The 25409-nt window shown below is 39.6% G+C and overlaps 2 protein-coding genes and 1 long non-coding RNA gene across 14 annotated transcripts; 2 read left to right on the top strand and 1 right to left on the bottom strand.

Moving 5' to 3' along the window:
• The first annotated feature begins 280 nt into the window (after positions 1–280).
• LOC126625111 (uncharacterized) lies at positions 281–25278 on the top strand. 9 transcript variants are annotated; one of them, XM_050294190.1, is made up of 5 exons: positions 14195–14542; positions 14635–14730; positions 14834–14931; positions 15579–15860; positions 16657–19630. In XM_050294190.1, the coding sequence occupies exon 5, from the start codon at positions 16660–16662 to the stop codon at positions 19459–19461; it is 2802 nt and encodes a 933-aa protein (XP_050150147.1). In that variant the 5' UTR covers positions 14195–14542; positions 14635–14730; positions 14834–14931; positions 15579–15860; positions 16657–16659; the 3' UTR covers positions 19462–19630. The 9 variants fall into 9 exon arrangements, 6 of the variants coding, with proteins under 6 accessions (XP_050150143.1, XP_050150144.1, XP_050150147.1 ...); XM_050294189.1 differs by having other exon boundaries at positions 14197–14542; positions 15046–15860; XM_050294186.1 differs by lacking the exons at positions 14195–14542; positions 15579–15860 and adding an exon at positions 281–620.
• On the top strand, positions 478–5901 carry LOC126625475 (uncharacterized). The gene is made up of 5 exons (XM_050294563.1): positions 478–625; positions 713–808; positions 912–1009; positions 2734–5534; positions 5868–5901. The coding sequence occupies exons 3-5, from the start codon at positions 998–1000 to the stop codon at positions 5899–5901; spliced, it is 2847 nt and encodes a 948-aa protein (XP_050150520.1). The 5' UTR covers positions 478–625; positions 713–808; positions 912–997.
• LOC126625116 (uncharacterized) lies at positions 10024–12323 on the bottom strand. Of its 4 annotated transcripts, none has more exons than XR_007624333.1 (4): positions 12036–12323; positions 11849–11944; positions 11647–11744; positions 10024–10226 (listed from the first exon to the last, which is right to left on the bottom strand). It is a non-coding gene; the product is annotated as an uncharacterized LOC126625116 (long non-coding RNA). The 4 variants fall into 4 exon arrangements; XR_007624335.1 differs by lacking the exon at positions 10024–10226 and adding an exon at positions 10533–10717; XR_007624334.1 differs by lacking the exon at positions 10024–10226 and adding an exon at positions 10737–11532.
• Positions 25279–25409: the final 131 nt, after the last annotated feature.

Genomic DNA, 25409 nt, shown 5'->3' with positions numbered 1-25409 from the left:
TTTTTCTTCTTTTCGAGTTCCAAATAGTATTCTCATCTAATTTGCAGCAAGTAAAAAAAAAAACTACTCATGATCATGACTAATGTTTTGAAAGCCACGTCACATTCACATAACTTGATGGTGCTTTTCACTTCTTTTTTTTTCTTTTCTTTGTTTGTTGTCAGGGGATAGGTTGTCATTTTCCCTTTGCTTTTCTGGGACCTTTGTCAGTTTGTTCCCATTCATTTACCAATTCCCATGTGAACCACTTTTCCTTGCTTTGTCAATTCCTACGTGAGGTGTTCAATTCAAAGTGGGACTTCCAAGGGTCTTGATGACAGCAAACTTTACTTTTATATATATTTTTTTTTATGTGGTTTAAAGCTTCCAAGCTCAGATAGATTTTTGGCTTCCAATTGCGGCAACTTTCCTCTCTTCTCCATGTGAGAAAACCCTCACATGATGGACTTCATTCATACACCGTGAAATGTTTTAGAGATCCCTCCTTTCCTTAGCTCCCAGACTCGGTGGTCTCCGTCCCGAAACGGCAGGCAATCCCGATATACTTGGGTTCCGGGGATTTCGTTACATTTCAAACTTCTATTTGGATTGGGTGTTCGTGGATTTCAAAGTGAGAATGGGTAAGGTTTGTTGGAGCTCAAATTCTTTATTCAAATTCCTTCAATTTTACCTTTATTTCCCCCTCAAATTGCAAACCATTTTTTTTTTGCAGGTCACCAAAAAGCTTTCATTCTTTTCCTGCCGCCTTGCTCTTTGCCATTTTTTGTTTGTTCTTCTCTTTGTGGATCAAAAGCTCACCACTTTGCAGGTAGTTCCTTTATTTTTTTTTTTTTTCATATTCTGGATCTGCTTATGTATTTGGAGTGAAATAAAGCTCTAACTGTGATGGACTTGTCAATTCTTTCGTGCAGGCGTCCCGGGCAACGGCATCTCTTCGATTGGTTGTTGGACAAAACCATTTTGCAGCCCCGAGTTAGTTGAAGACAATTGTTGATTTATGGCTCAAAAGGTGAGAGTTTGCATCCTTAAATTCGTAGTAATGCACTCCTCGTATCTGCTGTATTTTGAATGAGTTTTGATGTATTTAGAGTGTAAGTATTCGCTGGCATTTTTGTTTCCACAGGGGAAATTATTTGACTGGTCTTGACAATGGGGATTTGGACACACTTTTTTGTGTTCCCATTCGTATTTCGTCTTGAATACTTGCCATATTTTCTAATTAACACTTGTACAAAGTAATGCTTTTCCCAAAATCTTTTGTAGTTTTGACTTGTCTTCTAGTCCATTGGGTGTTTTGCCATGTGAATGAGTTTTCTAAATAATTTGGCAGTAAGCTTCTCTTTCTTTGTAGACTTGGGACAACAAGTGTTTAATATAAAGGCTTTGAACCTTCTCTTTTTTTTTGTCCCATCTTCTCGTGGCAAAGAAGGCTTTGAACCTTCTTTTAAATGTTTGTGGCAGAAAAGCAGGTGAGAAATTTTGACGTGATGAAAACACTCTGTTCTTTCTTCACGTGACAAAGAAGGCTTTGAACCTTCTTTTAGCTGTTTATTCAAAGATTGGGAAATTTCCTTTCTTTCCTTTTTGTCTTGTAGTAGTCTTTGGTCAAGAGTTGTGTTTGAAAAACTTTTCTTCTTGTGGAATTGGACCAAGCAGGAGTCGGTCAAGGGGAGCAAAAGTTGCATTTTACTTCTTTTCCCTTGTTTATTTTGTCCACAAATGCATCTGTTTTCTCATTGGACAGCAAAGAATGACTTTCATTAGACCTTTGATTGGAACTTCACGGGGTGGTCTAGGCCACCCCGAAGAAATTCATGGGATTCTGACAGCGGCGAGGAGCGGAGCCCTTTTGCGTTTTTGTTCTCTTCAGATTTAGACAGAAAGAAAACATGTGGCTGCTGCCATTTTTCTTTGGACTGCTTTGTGCTGTTTTTGCAGGTATAGAAGAGTAGTCGGACTACCATTTAAGAAACCTTCCCTACATAAAAAACCTTTTCCGGCAGTTTTCTTGTATAAACTGAAGGTTACTAGTTCTGAGTGTTTGGTTATGCACCCTTTTTCTTTACTTCCATCTGCAACACAACATTGAACTAGAGAAATAAAAATTAACAGAACTTATTTCATACCTGGTAATGAATGTTCTTCTTTTTTATCTTGACTCGAATGCACGAATGATTGGTCTCTTTGTTCTCTTTTCTGGCAGCAGTTCGTTGCCTTTTGATATTTCTCTCAAAGTTGCTTTTATTTTCTGCAGAGTTTCCCCTTCCTTTTTTCTGTCCTTTTTTTTGTTGTTGTTGCAGCTGATGCCCATTTATAGGCATCATAGGAGGGTTCTAGAGCTTGTTACGTGGGGAGAAGATGGAGGGCATGACTTCCTGCCACTCTCTCTTAACCCCTCTTAACTGACCCCACGTTTTTTTTGTTGCAGGAAAGGAGGAACCTGTTTATTACTTCCCCCTTTTGTAGGAAAATTTTCCTTATTATTTTTTATTTATTTATTTATGGATATTTGGTTTGTATGTAAAGCCCATTCTTATCTTTTGGGCTGGTTTACATCCTTGTTTTGCCTTATAGCCTGACCCAATTTGTATGGACTCTATATTTTTTATGTTGTATATTTTTGTTGTTCAACAGATTGCCCCCTCAAGCCTTATGTGTGAAATTTGTTTTGAGCGTATAAGGCTTGATATGACCATGTCGAATACTGAGCTTCTGACCAACCTTAAATTTCAGGGAATGAATGTAGATGGCCAAATTTGTACCCAGCGAGCTGTTGACAAGGCCGGGAAAGAGTTTGCCACGGGTCTAGGATACAGGCGTTCTTCTCCGTTGGCTTCACTTAACTACAACTTTTCTTTCAGTGATCCTCCCACTTGGTTTCTTCCTTCCAAAGTGAGCTCTGGTCATCTTGATTTTATTCCGGAAGATGGTGCTATCAAGGTTGGCCGGCATCAAGGCGATTTATTTCAGGCTTATACTCTGATGAAAGTGAACAATGAGGCTGATGGAGACACCAAGTTTAAAGTTGATACTAATTTTTTTCCGCTCTTACACAAAATGATCCGAGAGAAGACAGATTGGGGTTTGAGTGTCAAGGTCACAGGTTGTGCTACTTTTCAGGTTGGTGTGCTGGAGTGGACAGAGACTACTTTACGAACTTATGAGAATGTGCTGCGTCAAGCAGATATTTATGGTGCTGTGGCAGTGTCCCGTTATCCTTACAAATACTCATCTAATGTATGGAAAGCTTTTTGTGAGCTATGGGGGCCTTTAACCAACACCTTCCACCAGGGAAATGGGGAAATGAGTATTTCATTATATGACTTGAAGGTGATAGGTGGTTTACCAATTCTCGGTGCTCCTTATGAAGAGTTTATTCCTCCAAATGATGACCTGTGCAAGAAAGAAGCTTACCCGTCTACTCTTCCTGAACTTTTGAGAATTCATTCCCATTTGTGCAAATTTTATGGGCAGAAACATATATTCTGGAATCAATGGTTGGACCATTTTTATCGAGGAAAAATAGTTTATGCGGGCTATGGTGAAAAAAATCAGCGGATGTCCCCGAATGAGCAAAAGATCTTTAAAGCCCGAGGAATTTTGCTGGAAGTCACAAAAGAAGGGGCCTTGGCTGCATTTTTGGTATTCTGGCTTTGTAGATTTGTTTTGCCATTAAAGGGCGGTAAAGTGAGACCCGAGACTTTTCCTATGGCTTGTTTAATAGCGCAGGGCTCTAAAGTCTCTCTTGCCCCAACTGTTCTTGGCTATATTTATCGTGGCCTTGGGGATATCGTTTCTTGTCCGAGGGGACCTGGATTCACATATATTTCCATGCCAGTTCACTATATTGTCGGTTGGTTAGGGGAGCATTTTCCATACTTATACCGTTCTCGTCCTGACAGCGATTTTCCTAAGGGTTATCCTCAATTAGCGAGATATGCGGGTGTTGAACCCAGGGAGGTTAATATATCTCAAGCCAGGTTTATTTTTCGGAGTGACAAATCTGTTATTTATCGTCCAACCGTTTTTGTGGAAGAGAAAGGTTGTTCTTTGATGGATAATGAAGACCTATCTGATGATTATTTTGAATTTTTGGTCTGTGTTCGCACTGCAAAGCTTCCTGTCAGAATTGGTGAACACCTTTGGCTAGAACCATATTTTCCTAACAGATTTGCTCGTCAATTTGGCTTTGATCAAGGAGTTCCAACGAACAATTTAGCATTTGGTGTTTCTAGTAGACAAAATTGCAGTGTTGAGGCTATGTTCGAAGCGCAGACGGTGCTTCTTAAAAGGAACACCGGATCTCTTTTTTATGTTCCATGTTCAACACATCAAGGGATCTGTACCTATTGGTATTGCAAGTGGTGGAGGACTTCTTGTGTAACATATCTTGGGATTTCTTTGGCTGATATTTATGCTATCTTCAATAAACGTCCCCTCAATAAAAAGACAGTTTTTAGTGTGTCAGTTCTAAGAGACATAACTCCAGGTCTGAGAAAAGAGATTTTGCTTTTTGATGCGGGAATTGAGAAGTCTCCTAGCTTGCATCCAGTTGGTCAGAGTTCAGGTTTTTCTAAGAACAGGAATGCAACGGCTGACGAGAAATGTAAGGCTATCCTGGATTTTTCTTCATCAGGGTCCTCTTTAGGGAGTAATCATGATGTGAATTTTAAGCGTGCTCGTTATGAGAATCCTGATGGTCCTGGTGGTGTGGATATTGAAACTGTAACTGCTGCAGATAATTTTACTCCAGAAATTATCCCTGGAAACTTAAGTACACCATCTGTGAAGGTAACGAACCAGCCTTGTAGGGGAAAGTCAGCTGCCTATGTGTCAAATGAAGTTGCACCATCATCCTTGCAAGAAGTGACGGCATCCATCCATGCTTTGTTCGGCTCGGAGGTGAGCAATTTTAGGCAAGGATATATTATTGGTGAAGTAGAGAATATTTTTGTCAAGCTTTCCTCTTGCAACTCACCTACAGAAATTCTTGGCTGCCATGAGGAAGTGAATTTGGTGCTTGATGTTTTGGTTCCCATCATTAACATTTTGGAATCTGGTCGAACAGAGCTTGAGTGGTTTGTCAAAACCGTTCGCCGTATTTTTGCATGTGCTTCACAAATTTCTGATAATGCCAAGATTATTGATCAAGGTAATCATATTCGCGATTTGCTTCGTCGTCATGATGAGTGTTTGTCAACTAAAAAGGCCTTCGAGTCCGAGTTAAACAAATCCATTCAGGAACTTAAGAAAATTGAAGCTGAGGAACTGCCTGTTAAAGAAGCAGAGGAGATCGCTCGTGTTCTTCGCCAGCAATATGATTCTGGAAAACATGCTGTCAAACGTCGAGTGAGTGATCTTAAAGCTTCTATTGAGCGACAAAAGAAATTGGATGTGGAGCTTCGTCAGTTTCGAGCTGATACGAATGAAGGGCTTCTCTCGGATGTTGAGCGTGTTGAGGCTTTGAACAAATCTGCAGAAGAAGGAATTTTGAATTCAATCGCTTCCCTTCTCCACTTTTGCAGCAAACCGGAGTAGGCTTTAAGTTGTTTTTCCTTCCGTTTTGCATTTCTGCAATTTGGGATATTTAAGTTTAGCTTTTCCTTTCTCTCCTTTTTTTAGCAGACTTTCGGACCAATTTTGACTGATAATAATGGGTTTATTGCGCCCAGTATGTTTGAGATTTGTCACATGCTTTGATTGCTCATCCTCCGTGTTCAACTTCTGGATGTTTATCACATTTATATGTAGAAGAGGAAACCATATTAAGCTCTCCATATATTTCTGATGAGATAAAGCATTCTTTGTATCTTTTGGTTCGAACTTTCTTTTTGAGTTTTAGGCTATTTTTTTCTTCTTATTAGCAGAGAAACAATCTTGGAAGTTTGGCATGAAGGATAGTTAATCCTCCTAATTTTTTTTTGAATCGGTGGAACTGGGAATTGGTGAAAAATCCCACCGTTTGCTTTGCTTTGGGGAGTGGGAAAGCAAAGCTTTTTTTCTTATTCCAAAAGCTGAAACATAATGATAAAGGAACCATAAACATATTTTTTTTTTTTTTATGCCTTTGCCATGTACCTTTTTCTGCTAATTTTTGCATCTTTGCGTAACCACGCATGCATGATAATTATTGCCTTCAATGCATTGGACTCATCCGCTTTTTATCACTCTACGTAAGTGAAAATCACTTTATGCTTTGTCCTTAAACTTTTGCTTGAGAAAAGTTCAAATGAATTCTTAGCATATGACTATTTGAACAAATGCTTTTGCCATTCTCAATTTAAAATCGTTTTTAGTGGCTTTTGGCCTTGATAATTATTGAAAAATGCTAGCACGTGGCAGTTCAAATAATTGCTAATTCCATGGAAAAAAATATAATTTTTGATGAATTATGGCTGCATCTAATTTTGGGAATCAGATTGCCTACGTACCCTGTGAAGGGATCAAGCCAAACGTAGTTCATCCCTTGTTTTCGGGATTTGATTTTGATTTTGATTTTTTTTATGACTGCACCCATTTTTAATGATAGGCTGCCTACGTACCCCTTTTTGAGGGATCAAGTCATACGTAGTTCAGAGGAAAGGATTTTTTTCTTGTTCGCTTCCTCTGCACTTGCTTCCATCTCGGAGTTCGTTAGACACTGTTTATGCGTAGAACTTCTTCATGAGCTTTCCGTTGACACATGGGTATATGCATTTCCCATTGGCGTTAGAGAGTTCGTAGGCACCTTTTGTGAAGACTTTTGTAACAACATACGGTCCTTCCCATTTGGCTTCAAATTTTCCTTGCATCTTTCTGGTGACGACGACGGGTCTTCGGACGGTTAAGACTAAATCTCCAACAGAGAATGATCTAAACTTAACCTTTTTGTTGAATGCACCTGCCACTTGAGCTTGATAGATTTCAAGTCTTTGTTGCACTGCAAGTCGTTTTTCATCAAGTGCTTCAAGTTCCGCTAGCCTGATTTTTACATTTTCCTCAGGATTTGTCAGTTGTGTGGCTACTCTTAAGGAAGGTAGTTGAATTTCCAAGGGTAGCACAGCTTCTGATCCATACACCAGACTATATGGAGTACATTGGGTGGATGTACGGACGGTGGTCCTATAGGCCCATAATGCTTCGGGGAGGCGTTCGTGCCAATCTCTTTTGTTCTTTGCCACCATCTTTTTTAGGATGTTGCACAACACTTTGTTGAAAGCCTCTGCTTGACCATTGGCGGTTGGGTTGTAACTTGCGGAGAAGGCTTGTTGAATGTTGTACTTTTTGCAAAGATTATCCATGGCCCTACACTTGAAGTAGAGGGCGTTGTCTGAGATTATTTTGGACGGGACTCCGTAGCGATAGATTATGTTTTTCTTTATGAAATTTGCAACATCTTCCGCTTTCACTTCTTTCAACGGTATTGCCTCAGCCCACTTTGAGAAATAATCCGTGCCTGCTAGGATGTACTGATGTTGGAGAGACGATTTTGGGCTTATCATGCCTATCACATCTAAGCCCCATGCATTGAATGGCCAAGACAAGATGGTCGGATGGAGGGGTAATGGATTTTGGTGTTTGAAGTCTCCATGTATTTGACATGCCTGACATGACTTCACATGTTTCATCGCATCTTGAACCATTGTAGGCCAGTAATACCCAAGTCTTTTCAATTGAGCTGCAAGCTTAGGTCCAGATTGATGGGCTCCGCAAATACCGGCATGAGTTTCAGAGAGAGCATAGGTCGCTTCTTCTTTTGATAAACACCTTAGCAATATTCCGTCAAATGATCTTTTGTATAATGTGTCATTCATATACACAAATCGGTTGGCCCTTCTTCGTACATCAACTCTTCCTCTGGGATCAGTTGGTAGTTTTCCATTTTGAAGATAGTCAATCAAAGATTGCCGCCAATCTGAACATTCATCTACTTCCAGGACTGTAACCGCATTGACTTCATGGTTTTCTTCAATCCGCTCTAGTGTTGAAGGAAGTAAATGTCGTTCTCCCACTGTAATTTTAACTTCTCGTTCCTCAGGAAGAGTTAAAGATGCCGCTAGTTTTGCCAATGCATCGGCTTTGTTATTTTCAGACCTTGGAATGTGAGCAATGTTGATTTCTTGGAATTGTGACACCAAGTGTTTTGCTCTTTTATGATACAAGGTTAGATTTTCATTTTTCACAGCATATTGACCATTCATTTGCTTGATGATTAGTTGTGAATCACCATAAGCTTGAAGGCAATCAACATGTAGTTCGAGTGCAATTTCAAGTCCAATGATAAGTGCCTCGTATTCTGCCACATTGTTTGAACATAACTCTATGAGCGAAAATGAATACGGGATTAGGCCTCCACATGGTGTAATGAAAACAATACCTGCCCCCGCGCCTTTTTTCCTTGCCGCTCCGTCAAAGTAAAGTTGCCATTGAGAAACATATGTCGAGAATACTTCTTCATCCGGCAAATCGCTTGGTAACTCCATGTTGTCGGGAACAGGATGAGCTGCTAAGAAATCAGCTAGTGCTTGTCCCTTTATAGCTTTTTGAGAGACATACTTGATTTCAAATTCCGATAGTAGCAAAGACCATTTTGCAAGACGACCGGATGGCACTGGTTTTGACATCAAGTATCTAAGCGGGTCCGCTTTAGATATCAAAGTAATGCTGTGTGACAATAAATAATGTCGTAGTTTTTGTACAGCGAAAACTAAAGCCAAGCAAACCTTCTCAATAGGGGTGTAATTTTGCTCTGCCCCTACAAGCGTTCGACTTAAATAGTAGAGCGCATTTTCTTTTCCTTCTTCATTGTTTTGAGCAAGCATTGCCCCCAGTGAGCGTTCAAGTGCTGCGATATACAAAATTAAAGGTTTCCCTTTGATTGGAGCCATTAATACTGGAGGTTTCAAAAGATATTCTTTAATGCTACTGAGAGCGTTTTGACACGTGTCATCCCACACGAAAGGCACATCCTTTTTCATCAGCCTTGTGAATGGTTGACATCTCCCAGATAAGTTTGAGATGAATCTCCTGATGTACGCCAATCTTCCTTGTAGTCCTCGTAGCTCTCGCAGGTTTCGAGGAGGAGGCATTTCCATGATTGCCTTGATTTTTGAAGGGTCGACTTCAATTCCCCGGTACCTTACCACAAAGCCAAGAAATTTTCCAGATGCCACTCCAAATGCGCATTTCAAAGGATTCATCTTTAATTGATGTTTTCGGAGTCTGTCAAAGACTTTCTTCAAGTCGTTCAAATGACGTTCCCTTTTTCTTGTTTTAACGACAAGATCGTCCACATAACATTCGATGGTGCTATGCAACATGTCACTGAAAATAATTGTCATGGCTCTTTGGTATGTGGCCCCTGCATTTTTTAGTCCAAACGGCATTACAGTGTAGCAGTAGATTCCTTTCGGAGTGCGGAATGCTGTAAGTTCTTCATCTTCAGGTGCCATTTTAATTTGATTGTATCCTGAAAATCCATCCATGAAAGATAGAGCCTCAAAACCAGTTGTGGCGTCTACCAATAATTCAGTTATTGGAAGTGGGAACTCATCTTTTGGACATGCATCATTAAGGTCTCTGAAATCTATGCAGACACGAATTTGTCCATTTTTCTTCTTTACCGGTACAATACTGGCGAGCCACGTAGGATACCGTACTTCCCTGATAAACCCAACATTTATCAGTTTGTCAATTTCAGCCTTAATTTGTACTTCAAGCTCAGGTCGAAAACGTCGAGGTGCCTGTTTAACATAACGCCTTTCTTTTGATACAGCCAGCTTATGAACTGCCACCTTAGTGTCTAAACCAGGCATATCTTGATAGCCCCATGCAAACACATCTCGATAATCTTGGAGAAGACTTTTGTAATCTTCTAATTCTTCCAGTGTTAGTAGGGCACTTACAAATACAGGTTTTGGCTCGTCATCTGTTCCGAGATTGATTTCTCGGAGTTCATCCACAGTGGCTTGCCCCCCGTCTTCTATTTGAGGTGGTGCCGGTTGAACGTTGTTAATAACACATAAGGCTTGAGGGGGCAATCTGTTGAACAACAAAAATATACAACATAAAAAAAATAGAGTCCATACAAATTGGGTCAGGCTATAAGGCAAAACAAGGATGTAAACCAGCCCAAAAGATAAGAATGGGCTTTACATACAAACCAAATATCCATAAATAAATAAATAAAAAATAATAAGGAAAATTTTCCTACAAAAGGGGGAAGTAATAAACAGGTTCCTCCTTTCCTGCAACAAAAAAAACGTGGGGTCAGTTAAGAGGGGTTAAGAGAGAGTGGCAGGAAGTCATGCCCTCCATCTTCTCCCCACGTAACAAGCTCTAGAACCCTCCTATGATGCCTATAAATGGGCATCAGCTGCAACAACAAAAAAAAAAAAGGACAGAAAAAAGGAAGGGGAAACTCTGCAGAAAATAAAAGCAACTTTGAGAGAAATATCAAAAGGCAACGAACTGCTGCCAGAAAAGAGAACAAAGAGACCAATCATTCGTGCATTCGAGTCAAGATAAAAAAGAAGAACATTCATTACCAGGTATGAAATAAGTTCTGTTAATTTTTATTTCTCTAGTTCAATGTTGTGTTGCAGATGGAAGTAAAGAAAAAGGGTGCATAACCAAACACTCAGAACTAGTAACCTTCAGTTTATACAAGAAAACTGCCGGAAAAGGTTTTTTATGTAGGGAAGGTTTCTTAAATGGTAGTCCGACTACTCTTCTATACCTGCAAAAACAGCACAAAGCAGTCCAAAGAAAAATGGCAGCAGCCACATGTTTTCTTTCTGTCTAAATCTGAAGAGAACAAAAACGCAAAAGGGCTCCGCTCCTCGCCGCTGTCAGAATCCCATGAATTTCTTCGGGGTGGCCTAGACCACCCCGTGAAGTTCCAATCAAAGGTCTAATGAAAGTCATTCTTTGCTGTCCAATGAGAAAACAGATGCATTTGTGGACAAAATAAACAAGGGAAAAGAAGTAAAATGCAACTTTTGCTCCCCTTGACCGACTCCTGCTTGGTCCAATTCCACAAGAAGAAAAGTTTTTCAAACACAACTCTTGACCAAAGACTACTACAAGACAAAAAGGAAAGAAAGGAAATTTCCCAATCTTTGAATAAACAGCTAAAAGAAGGTTCAAAGCCTTCTTTGTCACGTGAAGAAAGAACAGAGTGTTTTCATCACGTCAAAATTTCTCACCTGCTTTTCTGCCACAAACATTTAAAAGAAGGTTCAAAGCCTTCTTTGCCACGAGAAGATGGGACAAAAAAAAAGAGAAGGTTCAAAGCCTTTATATTAAACACTTGTTGTCCCAAGTCTACAAAGAAAGAGAAGCTTACTGCCAAATTATTTAGAAAACTCATTCACATGGCAAAACACCCAATGGACTAGAAGACAAGTCAAAACTACAAAAGATTTTGGGAAAAGCATTACTTTGTACAAGTGTTAATTAGAAAATATGGCAAGTATTCAAGACGAAATACGAATGGGAACACAAAAAAGTGTGTCCAAATCCCCATTGTCAAGACCAGTCAAATAATTTCCCCTGTGGAAACAAAAATGCCAGCGAATACTTACACTCTAAATACATCAAAACTCATTCAAAATACAGCAGATACGAGGAGTGCATTACTACGAATTTAAGGATGCAAACTCTCACCTTTTGAGCCATAAATCAACAATTGTCTTCAACTAACTCGGGGCTGCAAAATGGTTTTGTCCAACAACCAATCGAAGAGATGCCGTTGCCCGGGACGCCTGCACGAAAGAATTGACAAGTCCATCACAGTTAGAGCTTTATTTCACTCCAAATACATAAGCAGATCCAGAATATGAAAAGAAAAAAAAAATAAAGGAAATACCTGCAAAGTGGTGAGCTTTTGATCCACAAAGAGAAGAACAAACAAAAAATGGCAAAGAGCAAGGCGGCAGGAAAAGAATGAAAGCTTTTTGGTGACCTGCAAAAAAAAATGGTTTGCAATTTGAGGGGGAAATAAAGGTAAAATTGAAGGAATTTGAATAAAGAATTTGAGCTCCAACAAACCTTACCCATTCTCACTTTGAAATCCACGAACACCCAATCCAAATAGAAGTTTGAAATGTAACGAAATCCCCGGAACCCAAGTATATCGGGATTGCCTGCCGTTTCGGGACGGAGACCACCGAGTCTGGGAGCTAAGGAAAGGAGGGATCTCTAAAACATTTCACGGGGTATGAATGAAGTCCATCATGTGAGGGTTTTCTCACATGGAGAAGAGAGGAAAGTTGCCGCAATTGGAAGCCAAAAATCTATCTGAGCTTGGAAGCTTTAAACCACATAAAAAAATATATATATAAAAGTAAAGTTTGCTGTCATCAAGACCCTTGGAAGTCCCACTTTGAATTGAACACCTCACGTAGGAATTGACAAAGCAAGGAAAAGTGGTTCACATGGGAATTGGTAAATGAATGGGAACAAACTGACAAAGGTCCCAGAAAAGCAAAGGGAAAATGACAACCTATCCCCTGACAACAAACAAAGAAAAGAAAAAAAAAAAGAAGTGAAAAGCACCATCAAGTTATGTGAATGTGACGTGGCTTTCAAAACATTAGTCATGATCATGAGTAGTTTTTTTTTTTACTTGCTGCAAATTAGATGAGAATACTATTTGGAACTCGAAAAGAAGAAAAAGAGTAGCTTTCTCATATTATTCATGTGGGCAGTATCACTTTGGCAAACATGTGTGCCAAATAAGAGTTAACTACTGCATCTCGGAGGCACCAAGTTCAAGCGTTTAAAACAAAAAGAAATATTGGAGACAACTTTAATTTACGAACTACGCTGGTTTGATTCCGTTAAGGATACGTAGGCAGTTTGATATCAATTTTCAGACACAACCATGAAATCAAGATAATGAACTACGCCGGTTTGATTCCGTTAAGGATACGTAGGCAGTCTAATATCAAGTTTTAGACGCAACCGTGAAATCGAAACGAATCCCTGGTTTATATAAACTAAATTCACTCCTGCTATCAAATACCAAAATGGCACGAAGCCGAAGAAAAGTTTTCAAAGGGCACGAAGCTGTATCAAAGTCTCAAATCCCGAGTGGCATGAAGCTGAAGAAAAATCTCAAAAGGCATGAAGCTACATCAAATTTTCAAATGCTCCTCGCCCGCATGAGCTGAAACTGCATAAGGCACTATGCTCCTCGCCCGCATGAGCTAAAACTGCACAAGGCATCAAATCCAAATAAATACCAATTCGAAAAAAAATGTAACTTGAGGAATTTGATGTTTGTTTGATTTTGTGACTGCACATAGGTTGAACCCTAGATTGCCTACGTACCCTCTTGAGGGATCAAGTCACTCGTAGTTCATGAATTTGGTATTTATTTGGATTTGATGCCTTGTGCAGTTTTAGCTCATGCGGGCGAGGAGCATAGTGCCTTATGCAGTTTCAGCTCATGCGGGCGAGGAGCATTTGAAAATTTGATGTAGCTTCATGCCTTTTGAGATTTTTCTTCAGCTTCATGCCACTCGGGATTTGAGACTTTGATACAGCTTCGTGCCCTTTGAAAACTTTTCTTCGGCTTCGTGCCATTTTGGTATTTGATAGCAGGAGTGAATTTAGTTTATATAAACCAGGGATTCGTTTCGATTTCACGGTTGCGTCTAAAACTTGATATTAGACTGCCTACGTATCCTTAACGGAATCAAACCGGCGTAGTTCATTATCTTGATTTCATGGTTGTGTCTGAAAATTGATATCAAACTGCCTACGTATCCTTAACGGAATCAAACCAGCGTAGTTCGTAAATCAAAGTTGTCTCCAATATTTCTTTTTGTTTTAAACGCTTGAACTTGGTGCCTCCGAGATGCAGTAGTTAACTCTTATTTGGCACACATGTTTGCCAAAGTGATACTGCCCACATGAATAATATGAGAAAGCTACTCTTTTTCTTCTTTTCGAGTTCCAAATAGTATTCTCATCTAATTTGCAGCAAGTAAAAAAAAAAACTACTCATGATCATGACTAATGTTTTGAAAGCCACGTCACATTCACATAACTTGATGGTGCTTTTCACTTCTTTTTTTTTCTTTTCTTTGTTTGTTGTCAGGGGATAGGTTGTCATTTTCCCTTTGCTTTTCTGGGACCTTTGTCAGTTTGTTCCCATTCATTTACCAATTCCCATGTGAACCACTTTTCCTTGCTTTGTCAATTCCTACGTGAGGTGTTCAATTCAAAGTGGGACTTCCAAGGGTCTTGATGACAGCAAACTTTACTTTTATATATATTTTTTTTTATGTGGTTTAAAGCTTCCAAGCTCAGATAGATTTTTGGCTTCCAATTGCGGCAACTTTCCTCTCTTCTCCATGTGAGAAAACCCTCACATGATGGACTTCATTCATACCCCGTGAAATGTTTTAGAGATCCCTCCTTTCCTTAGCTCCCAGACTCGGTGGTCTCCGTCCCGAAACGGCAGGCAATCCCGATATACTTGGGTTCCGGGGATTTCGTTACATTTCAAACTTCTATTTGGATTGGGTGTTCGTGGATTTCAAAGTGAGAATGGGTAAGGTTTGTTGGAGCTCAAATTCTTTATTCAAATTCCTTCAATTTTACCTTTATTTCCCCCTCAAATTGCAAACCATTTTTTTTTTGCAGGTCACCAAAAAGCTTTCATTCTTTTCCTGCCGCCTTGCTCTTTGCCATTTTTTGTTTGTTCTTCTCTTTGTGGATCAAAAGCTCACCACTTTGCAGGTAGTTCCTTTATTTATTTTTTTTTTCATATTCTGGATCTGCTTATGTATTTGGAGTGAAATAAAGCTCTAACTGTGATGGACTTGTCAATTCTTTCGTGCAGGCGTCCCGGGCAACGGCATCTCTTCGATTGGTTGTTGGACAAAACCATTTTGCAGCCCCGAGTTAGTTGAAGACAATTGTTGATTTATGGCTCAAAAGGTGAGAGTTTGCATCCTTAAATTCGTAGTAATGCACTCCTCGTATCTGCTGTATTTTGAATGAGTTTTGATGTATTTAGAGTGTAAGTATTCGCTGGCATTTTTGTTTCCACAGGGGAAATTATTTGACTGGTCTTGACAATGGGGATTTGGACACACTTTTTTGTGTTCCCATTCGTATTTCGTCTTGAATACTTGCCATATTTTCTAATTAACACTTGTACAAAGTAATGCTTTTCCCAAAATCTTTTGTAGTTTTGACTTGTCTTCTAGTCCATTGGGTGTTTTGCCATGTGAATGAGTTTTCTAAATAATTTGGCAGTAAGCTTCTCTTTCTTTGTAGACTTGGGACAACAAGTGTTTAATATAAAGGCTTTGAACCTTCTCTTTTTTTTTGTCCCATCTTCTCGTGGCAAAGAAGGCTTTGAACCTTCTTTTAAATGTTTGTGGCAGAAAAGCAGGTGAGAAATTTTGACGTGATGAAAACACTCTGTTCTTTCTTCACGTGACAAAGAAGGCTTTGAACCTTCTTTTAGCTGTTTATTCAAAGATTGGGAAATTTCCTTTCTTTCCTTTTTGTCTTGTAGTAGTCTTTGGTCAAGAGTTGTGTTTGAAAAACTTTTCTTCTTGTGGAATTGGACCAAGCAGGAGTCGGTCAAGGGGAGCAAAAGTTGCATTTTACTTCTTTTCCCTTGTTTATTTTGTCCACAAATGCATCTGTTTTCTCATTGGACAGCAAAGAATGACTTTCATTAGACCTTTGATTGGAACTTCACGGGGTGGTCTAGGCCACCCCGAAGAAATTCATGGGATTCTGACAGCGGCGAGGAGCGGAGCCCTTTTGCGTTTTTGTTCTCTTCAGATTTAGACAGAAAGAAAACATGTGGCTGCTGCCATTTTTCTTTGGACTGCTTTGTGCTGTTTTTGCAGGTATAGAAGAGTAGTCGGACTACCATTTAAGAAACCTTCCCTACATAAAAAACCTTTTCCGGCAGTTTTCTTGTATAAACTGAAGGTTACTAGTTCTGAGTGTTTGGTTATGCACCCTTTTTCTTTACTTCCATCTGCAACACAACATTGAACTAGAGAAATAAAAATTAACAGAACTTATTTCATACCTGGTAATGAATGTTCTTCTTTTTTATCTTGACTCGAATGCACGAATGATTGGTCTCTTTGTTCTCTTTTCTGGCAGCAGTTCGTTGCCTTTTGATATTTCTCTCAAAGTTGCTTTTATTTTCTGCAGAGTTTCCCCTTCCTTTTTTCTGTCCTTTTTTTTTTTTGTTGTTGCAGCTGATGCCCATTTATAGGCATCATAGGAGGGTTCTAGAGCTTGTTACGTGGGGAGAAGATGGAGGGCATGACTTCCTGCCACTCTCTCTTAACCCCTCTTAACTGACCCCACGTTTTTTTTGTTGCAGGAAAGGAGGAACCTGTTTATTACTTCCCCCTTTTGTAGGAAAATTTTCCTTATTATTTTTTATTTATTTATTTATGGATATTTGGTTTGTATGTAAAGCCCATTCTTATCTTTTGGGCTGGTTTACATCCTTGTTTTGCCTTATAGCCTGACCCAATTTGTATGGACTCTATTTTTTTTATGTTGTATATTTTTGTTGTTCAACAGATTGCCCCCTCAAGCCTTATGTGTGAAATTTGTTTTGAGCGTATAAGGCTTGATATGACCATGTCGAATACTGAGCTTCTGACCAACCTTAAATTTCAGGGAATGAATGTAGATGGCCAAATTTGTACCCAGCGAGCTGTTGACAAGGCCGGGAAAGAGTTTGCCACGGGTCTAGGATACAGGCGTTCTTCTCCGTTGGCTTCACTTAACTACAACTATTCTTTCAGTGATCCTCCCACTTGGTTTCTTCCTTCCAAAGTGAGCTCTGGTCATCTTGATTTTATTCCGGAAGATGGTGCTATCAAGGTTGGCCGGCATCAAGGCGATTTATTTCAGGCTTATACTCTGATGAAAGTGAACAATGAGGCTGATGGAGACACCAAGTTTAAAGTTGATACTAATTCTTTTCCGCTCTTACACAAAATGATCCGAGAGAAGACAGATTGGGGTTTGAGTGTCAAGGTCACAGGTTGTGCTACTTTTCAGGTTGGTGTGCTGGAGTGGACAGAGACTACTTTACGAACTTATGAGAATGTGCTGCGTCAAGCAGATATTTATGGTGCTGTGGCAGTGTCCCGTTATCCTTACAAATACTCATCTAATGTATGGAAAGCTTTTTGTGAGCTATGGGGGCCTTTAACCAACACCTTCCACCAGGGAAATGGGGAAATGAGTATTTCATTATATGACTTGAAGGTGATAGGTGGTTTACCAATTCTCGGTGCTCCTTATGAAGAGTTTATTCCTCCAAATGATGACCTGTGCAAGAAAGAAGCTTACCCGTCTACTCTTCCTGAACTTTTGAGAATTCATTCCCATTTGTGCAAATTTTATGGGCAGAAACATATATTCTGGAATCAATGGTTGGACCATTTTTATCGAGGAAAAATAGTTTATGCGGGCTATGGTGAAAAAAATCAGCGGATGTCCCCGAATGAGCAAAAGATCTTTAAAGCCCGAGGAATTTTGCTGGAAGTCACAAAAGAAGGGGCCTTGGCTGCATTTTTGGTATTCTGGCTTTGTAGATTTGTTTTGCCATTAAAGGGCGGTAAAGTGAGACCCGAGACTTTTCCTATGGCTTGTTTAATAGCGCAGGGCTCTAAAGTCTCTCTTGCCCCAACTGTTCTTGGCTATATTTATCGTGGCCTTGGGGATATCGTTTCTTGTCCGAGGGGACCTGGATTCACATATATTTCCATGCCAGTTCACTATATTGTCGGTTGGTTAGGGGAGCATTTTCCATACTTATACCGTTCTCGTCCTGACAGCGATTTTCCTAAGGGTTATCCTCAATTAGCGAGATATGCGGGTGTTGAACCCAGGGAGGTTAATATATCTCAAGCCAGGTTTATTTTTCGGAGTGACAAATCTGTTATTTATCGTCCAACCGTTTTTGTGGAAGAGAAAGGTTGTTCTTTGATGGATAATGAAGACCTATCTGATGATTATTTTGAATTTTTGGTCTGTGTTCGCACTGCAAAGCTTCCTGTCAGAATTGGTGAACACCTTTGGCTAGAACCATATTTTCCTAACAGATTTGCTCGTCAATTTGGCTTTGATCAAGGAGTTCCAACGAACAATTTAGCATTTGGTGTTTCTAGTAGACAAAATTGCAGTGTTGAGGCTATGTTCGAAGCGCAGACGGTGCTTCTTAAAAGGAACACCGGATCTCTTTTTTATGTTCCATGTTCAACACATCAAGGGATCTGTACCTATTGGTATTGCAAGTGGTGGAGGACTTCTTGTGTAACATATCTTGGGATTTCTTTGGCTGATATTTATGCTATCTTCAATAAACGTCCCCTCAATAAAAAGACAGTTTTTAGTGTGTCAGTTCTAAGAGACATAACTCCAGGTCTGAGAAAAGAGATTTTGCTTTTTGATGCGGGAATTGAGAAGTCTCCTAGCTTGCATCCAGTTGGTCAGAGTTCAGGTTTTTCTAAGAACAGGAATGCAACGGCTGACGAGAAATGTAAGGCTATCCTGGATTTTTCTTCATCAGGGTCCTCTTTAGGGAGTAATCATGATGTGAATTTTAAGCGTGCTCGTTATGAGAATCCTGATGGTCCTGGTGGTGTGGATATTGAAACTGTAACTGCTGCAGATAATTTTACTCCAGAAATTATCCCTGGAAACTTAAGTACACCATCTGTGAAGGTAACGAACCAGCCTTGTAGGGGAAAGTCAGCTGCCTATGTGTCAAATGAAGTTGCACCATCATCCTTGCAAGAAGTGACGGCATCCATCCATGCTTTGTTCGGCTCGGAGGTGAGCAATTTTAGGCAAGGATATATTATTGGTGAAGTAGAGAATATTTTTGTCAAGCTTTCCTCTTGCAACTCACCTACAGAAATTCTTGGCTGCCATGAGGAAGTGAATTTGGTGCTTGATGTTTTGGTTCCCATCATTAACATTTTGGAATCTGGTCGAACAGAGCTTGAGTGGTTTGTCAAAACCGTTCGCCGTATTTTTGCATGTGCTTCACAAATTTCTGATAATGCCAAGATTATTGATCAAGGTAATCATATTCGCGATTTGCTTCGTCGTCATGATGAGTGTTTGTCAACTAAAAAGGCCTTCGAGTCCGAGTTAAACAAATCCATTCAGGAACTTAAGAAAATTGAAGCTGAGGAACTGCCTGTTAAAGAAGCAGAGGAGATCGCTCGTGTTCTTCGCCAGCAATATGATTCTGGAAAACATGCTGTCAAACGTCGAGTGAGTGATCTTAAAGCTTCTATTGAGCGACAAAAGAAATTGGATGTGGAGCTTCGTCAGTTTCGAGCTGATACGAATGAAGGGCTTCTCTCGGATGTTGAGCGTGTTGAGGCTTTGAACAAATCTGCAGAAGAAGGAATTTTGAATTCAATCGCTTCCCTTCTCCACTTTTGCAGCAAACCGGAGTAGGCTTTAAGTTGTTTTTCCTTCCGTTTTGCATTTCTGCAATTTGGGATATTTAAGTTTAGCTTTTCCTTTCTCTCCTTTTTTTAGCAGACTTTCGGACCAATTTTGACTGATAATAATGGGTTTATTGCGCCCAGTATGTTTGAGATTTGTCACATGCTTTGATTGCTCATCCTCCGTGTTCAACTTCTGGATGTTTATCACATTTATATGTAGAAGAGGAAACCATATTAAGCTCTCCATATATTTCTGATGAGATAAAGCATTCTTTGTATCTTTTGGTTCGAACTTTCTTTTTGAGTTTTAGGCTATTTTTTTCTTCTTATTAGCAGAGAAACAATCTTGGAAGTTTGGCATGAAGGATAGTTAATCCTCCTAATTTTTTTTTGAATCGGTGGAACTGGGAATTGGTGAAAAATCCCACCGTTTGCTTTGCTTTGGGGAGTGGGAAAGCAAAGCTTTTTTTCTTATTCCAAAAGCTGAAACATAATGATAAAGGAACCATAAACATATTTTTTTTTTTTTTATGCCTTTGCCATGTACCTTTTTCTGCTAATTTTTGCATCTTTGCGTAACCACGCATGCATGATAATTATTGCCTTCAATGCATTGGACTCATCCGCTCTTTTATCACTCTACGTAAGTGAAAATCACTTTATGCTTTGTCCTTAAACTTTTGCTTGAGAAAAGTTCAAATGAATTCTTAGCATATGACTATTTGAACAAATGCTTTTGCCATTCTCAATTTAAAATCGTTTTTAGTGGCTTTTGGCCTTGATAATTATTGAAAAATGCTAGCACGTGGCAGTTCAAATAATTGCTAATTCCATGGAAAAAAATATAATTTTTGATGAATTATGGCTGCATCTAATTTTGGGAATCAGATTGCCTACGTACCCTGTGAAGGGATCAAGCCAAACGTAGTTCATCCCTTGTTTTCGGGATTTGATTTTGATTTTGATTTTTTTTATGACTGCACCCATTTTTAATGATAGGCTGCCTACGTACCCCTTTTTGAGGGAGCAAGTCATACGTAGTTCAGAGGAAAGGATTTTTTTCTTGTTCGCTTCCTCTGCACTTGCTTCCATCTCGGAGTTCGTTAGACACTGTTTATGCGTAGAACTTCTTCATGAGCTTTCCGTTGACACATGGGTATATGCATTTCCCATTGGCGTTAGAGAGTTCGTAGGCACCTTTTGTGAAGACTTTTGTAACAACATACGGTCCTTCCCATTTGGCTTCAAATTTTCCTTGCATCTTTCTGGTGACGACGACGGGTCTTCGGACGGTTAAGACTAAATCTCCAACAGAGAATGATCTAAACTTAACCTTTTTGTTGAATGCACCTGCCACTTGAGCTTGATAGATTTCAAGTCTTTGTTGCACTGCAAGTCGTTTTTCATCAAGTGCTTCAAGTTCCGCTAGCCTGATTTTTACATTTTCCTCAGGATTTGTCAGTTGTGTGGCTACTCTTAAGGAAGGTAGTTGAATTTCCAAGGGTAGCACAGCTTCTGATCCATACACCAGACTATATGGAGTACATTGGGTGGATGTACGGACGGTGGTCCTATAGGCCCATAATGCTTCGGGGAGGCGTTCGTGCCAATCTCTTTTGTTCTTTGCCACCATCTTTTTTAGGATGTTGCACAACACTTTGTTGAAAGCCTCTGCTTGACCATTGGCGGTTGGGTTGTAACTTGCGGAGAAGGCTTGTTGAATGTTGTACTTTTTGCAAAGATTATCCATGGCCCTACACTTGAAGTAGAGGGCGTTGTCTGAGATTATTTTGGACGGGACTCCGTAGCGATAGATTATGTTTTTCTTTATGAAATTTGCAACATCTTCCGCTTTCACTTCTTTCAACGGTATTGCCTCAGCCCACTTTGAGAAATAATCCGTGCCTGCTAGGATGTACTGATGTTGGAGAGACGATTTTGGGCTTATCATGCCTATCACATCTAAGCCCCATGCATTGAATGGCCAAGACAAGATGGTCGGATGGAGGGGTAATGGATTTTGGTGTTTGAAGTCTCCATGTATTTGACATGCCTGACATGACTTCACATGTTTCATCGCATCTTGAACCATTGTAGGCCAGTAATACCCAAGTCTTTTCAATTGAGCTGCAAGCTTAGGTCCAGATTGATGGGCTCCGCAAATACCGGCATGAGTTTCAGAGAGAGCATAGGTCGCTTCTTCTTTTGATAAACACCTTAGCAATATTCCGTCAAATGATCTTTTGTATAATGTGTCATTCATATACACAAATCGGTTGGCCCTTCTTCGTACATCAACTCTTCCTCTGGGATCAGTTGGTAGTTTTCCATTTTGAAGATAGTCAATCAAAGATTGCCGCCAATCTGAACATTCATCTACTTCCAGGACTGTAACCGCATTGACTTCATGGTTTTCTTCAATCCGCTCTAGTGTTGAAGGAAGTAAATGTCGTTCTCCCACTGTAATTTTAACTTCTCGTTCCTCAGGAAGAGTTAAAGATGCCGCTAGTTTTGCCAATGCATCGGCTTTGTTATTTTCAGACCTTGGAATGTGAGCAATGTTGATTTCTTGGAATTGTGACACCAAGTGTTTTGCTCTTTTATGATACAAGGTTAGATTTTCATTTTTCACAGCATATTGACCATTCATTTGCTTGATGATTAGTTGTGAATCACCATAAGCTTGAAGGCAATCAACATGTAGTTCGAGTGCAATTTCAAGTCCAATGATAAGTGCCTCGTATTCTGCCACATTGTTTGAACATAACTCTATGAGCGAAAATGAATACGGGATTAGGCCTCCACATGGTGTAATGAAAACAATACCTGCCCCCGCGCCTTTTTTCCTTGCCGCTCCGTCAAAGTAAAGTTGCCATTGAGAAACATATGTCGAGAATACTTCTTCATTCGGCAAATCGCTTGGTAACTCCATGTTGTCGGGAACAGGATGAGCTGCTAAGAAATCAGCTAGTGCTTGTCCCTTTATAGCTTTTTGAGAGACATACTTGATTTCAAAGGATGTAAACCAGCCCAAAAGATAAGAATGGGCTTTACATACAAACCAAATATCCATAAATAAATAAATAAAAAATAATAAGGAAAATTTTCCTACAAAAGGGGGAAGTAATAAATAGGTTCCTCCTTTCCTGCAACAAAAAAAACGTGGGGTCAGTTAAGAGGGGTTAAGAGAGAGTGGCAGGAAGTCATGCCCTCCATCTTCTCCCCACGTAACAAGCTCTAGAACCCTCCTATGATGCCTATAAATGGGCATCAGCTGCTACAACAAAAAAAAAAAAGGACAGAAAAAAGGAAGGGGAAACTCTGCAGAAAATAAAAGCAACTTTGAGAGAAATATCAAAAGGCAACGAACTGCTGCTAGAAAAGAGAACAAAGAGACCAATCATTCGTGCATTCGAGTCAAGATAAAAAAGAAGAACATTCATTACCAGGTATGAAATAAGTTATGTTAATTTTTATTTCTCTAGTTCAATGTTGTGTTGCAGATGGAAGTAAAGAAAAAGGGTGCATAACCAAACACTCAGAACTAGTAACCTTCAGTTTATACAAGAAAACTGCCGGAAAAGGTTTTTTATGTAGGGAAGGTTTCTTAAATGGTAGTCCGACTACTCTTCTATACCTGCAAAAACAGCACAAAGCAGTCCAAAGAAAAATGGCAGCAGCCACATGTTTTCTTTCTGTCTAAATCTGAAGAGAACAAAAACGCAAAAGGGCTCCGCTCCTCGCCGCTGTCAGAATCCCATGAATTTCTTCGGGGTGGCCTAGACCACCCCGTGAAGTTCCAATCAAAGGTCTAATGAAAGTCATTCTTTGCTGTCCAATGAGAAAACAGATGCATTTGTGGACAAAATAAACAAGGGAAAAGAAGTAAAATGCAACTTTTGCTCCCCTTGACCGACTCCTGCTTGGTCCAATTCCACAAGAAGAAAAGTTTTTCAAACACAACTCTTGACCAAAGACTACTACGAGACAAAAAGGAAAGAAAGGAAATTTCCCAATCTTTGAATAAACAGCAAGTCACTCGTAGTTCATGAATTTGGTATTTATTTGGATTTGATGCCTTGTGCAGTTTTAGCTCATGCGGGCGAGGAGCATAGTGCCTTATGCAGTTTCAGCTCATGCGGGCGAGGAGCATTTGAAAATTTGATGTAGCTTCATGCCTTTTGAGATTTTTCTTCAGCTTCATGCCACTCGGGATTTGAGACTTTGATACAGCTTCGTGCCCTTTGAAAACTTTTCTTCGGCTTCGTGCCATTTTGGTATTTGATAGCAGGAGTGAATTTAGTTTATATAAACCAGGGATTCGTTTCGATTTCACGGTTGCGTCTAAAACTTGATATTAGACTGCCTACGTATCCTTAACGGAATCAAACCGGCGTAGTTCATTATCTTGATTTCATGGTTGTGTCTGAAAATTGATATCAAACTGCCTACGTATCCTTAACGGAATCAAACCGGCGTAGTTCATTATCTTGATTTCATGGTTGTGTCTGAAAATTGATATCAAACTGCCTACGTATCCTTAACGGAATCAAACCAGCGTAGTTCGTAAATCAAAGTTGTCTCCAATATTTCTTTTTGTTTTAAACGCTTGAACTTGGTGCCTCCGAGATGCAGTAGTTAACTCTTATTTGGCACACATGTTTGCCAAAGTGATACTGCCCACATGAATAATATGAGAAAGCTACTCTTTTTCTTCTTTTCGAGTTCCAAATAGTATTCTCATCTAATTTGCAGCAAGTAAAAAAAAAAACTACTCATGATCATGACTAATGTTTTGAAAGCCACGTCACATTCACATAACTTGATGGTGCTTTTCACTTCTTTTTTTTTCTTTTCTTTGTTTGTTGTCAGGGGATAGGTTGTCATTTTCCCTTTGCTTTTCTGGGACCTTTGTCAGTTTGTTCCCATTCATTTACCAATTCCCATGTGAACCACTTTTCCTTGCTTTGTCAATTCCTACGTGAGGTGTTCAATTCAAAGTGGGACTTCCAAGGGTCTTGATGACAGCAAACTTTACTTTTATATATATTTTTTTTATGTGGTTTAAAGCTTCCAAGCTCAGATAGATTTTTGGCTTCCAATTGCGGCAACTTTCCTCTCTTCTCCATGTGAGAAAACCCTCACATGATGGACTTCATTCATACCCCGTGAAATGTTTTAGAGATCCCTCCTTTCCTTAGCTCCCAGACTCGGTGGTCTCCGTCCCGAAACGGCAGGCAATCCCGATATACTTGGGTTCCGGGGATTTCGTTACATTTCAAACTTCTATTTGGATTGGGTGTTCGTGGATTTCAAAGTGAGAATGGGTAAGGTTTGTTGGAGCTCAAATTCTTTATTCAAATTCCTTCAATTTTACCTTTATTTCCCCCTCAAATTGCAAACCATTTTTTTTTTGCAGGTCACCAAAAAGCTTTCATTCTTTTCCTGCCGCCTTGCTCTTTGCCATTTTTTGTTTGTTCTTCTCTTTGTGGATCAAAAGCTCACCACTTTGCAGGTAGTTCCTTTATTTATTTTTTTTTTCATATTCTGGATCTGCTTATGTATTTGGAGTGAAATAAAGCTCTAACTGTGATGGACTTGTCAATTCTTTCGTGCAGGCGTCCCGGGCAACGGCATCTCTTCGATTGGTTGTTGGACAAAACCATTTTGCAGCCCCGAGTTAGTTGAAGACAATTGTTAATTTATGGCTCAAAAGGTGAGAGTTTGCATCCTTAAATTCGTAGTAATGCACTCCTCGTATCTGCTGTATTTTGAATGAGTTTTGATGTATTTAGAGTGTAAGTATTCGCTGGCATTTTTGTTTCCACAGGGGAAATTATTTGACTGGTCTTGACAATGGGGATTTGGACACACTTTTTTGTGTTCCCATTCGTATTTCGTCTTGAATACTTGCCGTATTTTCTAATTAACACTTGTACAAAGTAATGCTTTTCC

This window comes from Malus sylvestris, chromosome 6 (assembly GCF_916048215.2).
Source record: "Malus sylvestris chromosome 6, drMalSylv7.2, whole genome shotgun sequence".
Taxonomy (NCBI): Eukaryota; Viridiplantae; Streptophyta; class Magnoliopsida; order Rosales; family Rosaceae; genus Malus; species Malus sylvestris.
The sequence above is the reverse complement of the archived record's forward strand: the minus strand, read 5'-3'. Positions and strand labels throughout refer to the sequence as shown.